Below are 5,721 nucleotides of genomic sequence, written 5' to 3'. Positions count from 1 at the left end.
TTCTCCCCAGTATGGATTCTTTTATGCCTGTGAAGATAAGTGTGAGATGCAAAGGCTTTCCCACACTGATTACATTCAAAAGGTTTCTCTCCAGTATGGGTTCTTTTATGATATTTAAGAAAACTGGGATATGCAAAGGCTTTACCACACTGATTACAATCATAGGGTTTCTCTCCATTGTGTGTTTTCATGTGCATTTTCAGAGTACTCTGTTGTGCAAAGGCTTTACCACACTGATTACATTCAAAGGGTTTCTCTCCAGTATGGATTCTTTCATGACTGTGAAGATGAGGGCGACCTGCAAAGGCTTTACCACACTGATTACATTCATAGGGTTTCTCTCCAGTATGGGTTCTTCTTACATGCACTTGAAGAGACGTATGGACTGCAAAGGCTTTACCACACTGATTACATTTAAAGGGTTTCTCTCCAGTATGGGTTCTTTTATGCCTTTTAAGAGCACCACGATGTGCAAAGGCTTTGCCACACTCATTGCATTCATAGGGTTTCAATCTATTTTGTGGTTTTTCATGCCTCTGAAGATGACTGTCATGTGCAAAGTCTTTAACACATTGAGTATATAAAGAAGTTTTCTCTCTAGTTTGACTTCTTTCATTCCTGCAATGATAATGGCTCATGTCAAAGAATAACCACATTCAATACATTGTTGAATATTTTCATTTGTATGAATTAATTTTACAATTGGATTCACTTTTAAAGAGGAATTATATCTTAAGGTTTTATCATTGTGGTTACACTCATGTTGTTCCCCTTGTTTTGCATCTCTGAAGATGACTGATAATATCATCCTTTATTACATAGTCACATTACAGAATTGTTTTTCTCTAAACATTTTCACATATTTGAAGAAAACTGAAACAAACTCATAGCTTTACCACCCTTACTGCATTCATAAAAGTTTTCTATACTGTGAGTGATATGACATTTCCTAAGTGAACTAGGACAAACACAAGTTTTTACAAAGTCTCCTATTACTACTAGTACTCACAGTATTCCTAGTCCTACTACCTACTTGTACACTTGTACATCAAATTCAACAAGTATATGGAACATGGGGACTGCTACACATCTTCTAATTGTTGTGTGAGAGAGATACAGCTACTCTCATCCCTGTGCTCATGTGGCTTGTATACAGAGTAGCGTATGATATATTCAGTAAAGGAAAAATAATAAATGTAAGGTTACCACATTTTCACATTGTGACTTTATGTCCTCATAGACTTCTGGTATTTGGATTTAGGTTTCTGCATATTTCTGCATAACAACTGCCTCTTGATGCTTTACTATGACTGCCCCCTCTGTATACTTAACAAACTCACAAGTATATAGGTTACATTAGCTTTTCTAGGGACTATTAATTTACTTGACAGTTTTAAAAAAATATTTATCATGTTTCAACATGTATACCTATTATAAAATGAATAGTATCAAATAAATGGATTCTATAAGATAGCTCTCATTGTGTTATGATTCAAAGGTTTATATAGGTTAAGACATGGTTTTCTTAACTTCTTTCTTTAAAAAGGGCTTGCAAATACAGTTTGCTTATCTTAAATTGAGTATATGATTCTGTGAGAATTTAATAAACATTGGTGTACTGTATTATTTACATTGTTGCTTCTGTTTAAAACATCTAGGACACATTGCAAATTCTTTAGAGGTACATTCCTATCAACTTATACATGAAAATTACCTTTTATGTTGTCTAGAACTTTGAAAATGTTCTTCAATATTATGGTCTTCCCAACTGTATCCTAAAATATAGTGCCAGAAAATGGAGGTTATTTAGTGAAAATTTTAAAAATTTTAGTTGCTATCTTCAATAAACCTTTACAACCATGACTACTGATTTCTTCTTCTTTTCTTATTCTTCTTCTTGTTCTTCCTCTTCCTCTTCTTTCTCAATCACATTACAAAAGAGCATCAGTCACCAATGAACAGTTGTTTCCTTATTTTGAGTGTTTTTTTCCCTGAGACAGGGTTTCTCTGTGTAACAGCCCTCACTATCCTTGAACTAGCTCTTGTCCTAACACTTATTTTGAAATGTGAATGAAAATTGAGTCTTACCTATAGTAGTAAGGTTTCTGTAGGTCTCCAGCATCACATCTTTGTAGAGATTCTTCTGGGAAGTATCCAACAAACTCCATTCTTCCCAAGTGAAGTCAACATGCACATCATCATATGTCACTGTATTCTAAAATATCCAAACATTGACAACTCTCACTCTCTCTCTCTCTCAATATATATATTTCTTTGAGAGTATGGTCAAAGAACTGTGGTGTTCCCTGTACTTATTCCATGACAGAGATATCATAATTTAAACACCAAATTAATTGAGAAGCAAACTAAATAGGTTCACCTGTCATTTCTGAACATTTTGAATGGGAGATCACCTTGCAAGATAAATGCTTATTAGCAAACTATGAAAGACAAGTGAACAAATCAACAGTATAGAATATACATGAGAGAAATTCTATGAATTATTAATTCAAAACTACAAAAAAAGAAAAATAAGAGAGGCAAGCTTCATGACTTGGGTCAGGCCTTTAATCCTAGGTCTCAGAAGTTAGAGGCATGTATATCTGCCTCTGAGTTGAATACCAGCCTAATCGATACAATCACTTCTAGGACAGTCAGAAATACATATTATGTCCCTGTTTACCATGAAAAATCAATCAAACAAACATAAAAGATAGAGAGAACTCAGAGGGTTTTTTCTGAATTTCCTACAAAGAGGTATGCATTCACTCCAGCGCTGTATTCATCTTCCAGAAACTAGAAATGCCCCAATTTAAACTGTAATATTAATAAGATTTTACTAAAAGACACAGTGTGCTTAAAAAGTTACAAATGAACAAATAAAAACATTAGCAACATTTATGTTGATCACAAGTATTCAACACTGTGTAGGAAACATGTCTCAATAGTAGAAGAGCCCTCCTGGCCTTGCATACAGGAGGGCACAAGGACTTACATGGCAGATCACAACTTTCCATCATTCCAAGTTTAGGGTTTCTATACCATATTTTGACCACTGTAAGGACCAGGTACAGGCATGGTACACATGCATGTATGGTGTGGAAAGTCCTTCTGTATATGTGTTGCTTTTATTGGTTAATGAATAAAGCTGCTTTTCGCCAATGGCTTACCAGAGTAAAGCCAGGAGGGAAATCAGAACAGAGATGGAGAGAGAGAGTAGGCAAAGACAGGGAGAAGCCATGTAGCCACTGCAGTAGACAGACGCCCACACCAGAAACCGCTGAAACTTTGCCAGTAGGTCATGACCTCATGGTGATGTACAGATTAATGGAGATGGGTTAGTTTAGGATATAAGATCTAGCTAGAAATACACTTAAGCTATAGGCTACACAGCACCACATATATGATAGTTTCTGTGTTATTATTTCGGGTCTGGGCATCTGAGCATGACCAAACACCTCTGCCTAGAAATTGGCACTAAAGTGACTGACTCATTCAAAAAACCTGAGAGAGCTTGGAGAGGGATTTTAGGCACAAAAAAACCCACCAAGAAGAGACTTAATCACCACTTCTTTGTAGCTAATATTTACTTTATTTTTTTTGATGGGCTCTATTTGCTGGTGGCAAACAGGTGCCATGGATCCTTTAAGAGAGGTCTTCCTGATTCAGTGGTAGCAGAAATACATGTGGTTTCAAAATGGTGGCTTCCTGGACCAACATGTTACAAATTGCTTAATTGTGACACAAACTCACTGCAACCCTGAATCTGGTGCAGAGAGAATGGCTCCGAGAGGTAGTGAATATGCTTCCTGGCCAACGGGCAAGGTACCAACTGGGAGTGCACATCTTTCCCTCCTGGCGCTCCATGGCTTCTCCACAGCTCCCATTTCCTTTTAATTAGCATTAAAAACTTTTAAAGATAATAAACTACTGTGTAATCTATACCTGGGGGTCTTAATTACCCCTTTCTGTTTATTAAGTGTATGTTTTAGGGGGCTGGATGAAGTGTTAACTAACTAATCTTTATCAATATAAATTGGAAGTCAGATATCAGAGTTAGAACCACAAATATCAGAGAAGCAGTGGACAAGCCACCAGTGACTCCAACCTCTTCTAATTCTCCATCCAAAAAAAGCCCATGATCGTCTCTCAGGCCTACTTCTTATCTCCTATCTATCCACAGCCCTCCAAACCTCTATGGTAGTTTTCGGTCAGTAAAAAAATAGTTCTGTTCTCTGACTCCAAACATGGTATTTTATCAAAATATGGTCAAAATCTCACACAACACCCTTCAACCTCTCATGTACCTCACTCTTGCTATTTCCACACCCCTATGCAGCTCTCCATGACAGAGGTCTCATAGCTTGGGTATTTCAACATACTGTAGTCTGAAGTGTGACCCAGGTTCATATCCAACACTTCATGGAATGAACTTTTACAATCTCATCTTCACTGGGTCTCTGATTCTGCCAAACATAGATGGAAAAAATAGTGATGACCTGATCACAGAAGAAGACTCCATTCTCTTTACATTTTGCATCTTTCTTGTTTTCCATATCAGTATGACATAGGTGATCCTGCCAAGATTTGATTAACCCCACCAAGTTTGGACCAAATTTGCTGCAAGTTCTGTATGATGTTGTTCCTGGGACAAGATATTACTTTACATACTCCTTCCATAAATTAAGGGCTTAGCTAGATTAGGTCTTACACCCCGAGCATGTTCCTAGGCTTTAAATGCACAGCCAGGCTCTACTCTTTGATGGTAAATAAATTCATGACAATCTCTTTTTCACCACTGGACTGCCACCTGAAATTACCTAGCATTGTTTTTCTTAACATAACACAGACATTTCTGATGTGGGATGTCCTTTTGTATGCTGCAAATATGTGTTGCTTTTATTGGTTGATGAATAAAGCTGGTTGGTCTATGACAGGGACAAATACACCTACCTGGTAAATCCAAGCTGCTGCAGAGAAAAAGAAGGTGGAAACAAGACTCCAAGAGGCACAAGAGAAACAAGATGTGAGATAACAAGCCATGAACCATGTGGCAAGAATATATAAAAATATGGGTTAATTGAAATGTAAGAACTAGCCAGTAATAGTCTGAGCCACTGTCCAAATATTAATTAATATAAGCTTCTGAGTGGTTATTTGGGAGCTGACAGACAGGAGAGAAACTTGCAGCTGCATTTTTTATTTCTTTCTACTTGTTTTCCTTTTCACTGAAGGAGAAATCAGTAATAACCATTGAATAGAAGCAATATTTTGTACAAAAAAAATCAATCTATTCCTTTTTAATTCTGCCTTTCTCACTTTTTCAGGACATTGAGAGAATAAGAAAGATCAGGGCAAACATATCACACAAATGATCTCTAGATAAATTTTTGATGAAGTCTGCTAAGCACCTGTGCTTACTTACCAAGCCAAAAATCACCTGATGGAGCCACAAAAAAGGAAGCCAGACTTGGGCTGGAAAGGCCATAGCAAGGCAAAGCTATGACTGTTCTTTTGAGAGCAGTGGGACTTTTTTATTTCTTTATCAGAAACAGAAGATAATTGCAATTTCTAGGATCAATATAGTTGTAGCCTCAAGCATACAATGAAGTTTGCATCCTCTACAGCACATACAAGATTAATGTCTAATTCCAACTGTCCTGTTAAACTTTCATGATTCCTAGGGATCCTAAAAGAAGCACAAATCAGCCTGAATGTTTT

The 5,721-nt window shown here is 36.8% G+C and overlaps 1 protein-coding gene across 1 annotated transcript in view; it reads right to left on the bottom strand.

Moving 5' to 3' along the window:
* Positions 1 to 2,122, bottom strand: part of LOC101983327 (zinc finger protein 120-like) — a 2,499-nt gene extending 377 nt beyond the window's left edge. The window contains exons 1-3 of the mRNA XM_013346881.1: positions 2,089 to 2,122; positions 1,715 to 1,775; positions 57 to 534 (exon numbers count right to left, since the gene is read on the bottom strand). Of these exons, the coding sequence (XP_013202335.1) occupies positions 57 to 534; positions 1,715 to 1,775; positions 2,089 to 2,122 (573 nt within the window). The remainder of the gene's footprint in view (positions 1 to 56; positions 535 to 1,714; positions 1,776 to 2,088) is intronic.
* Between the last annotated feature and the right edge of the window lie 3,599 nt (positions 2,123 to 5,721).

The sequence above is a fragment of the Microtus ochrogaster genome, chromosome 6 (genome assembly GCF_000317375.1).
Source record: "Microtus ochrogaster isolate Prairie Vole_2 chromosome 6, MicOch1.0, whole genome shotgun sequence".
In the NCBI taxonomy this organism is placed as follows: Eukaryota; Metazoa; Chordata; class Mammalia; order Rodentia; family Cricetidae; genus Microtus; species Microtus ochrogaster.
This window is presented reverse-complemented; position numbering and strand designations above follow the sequence as displayed.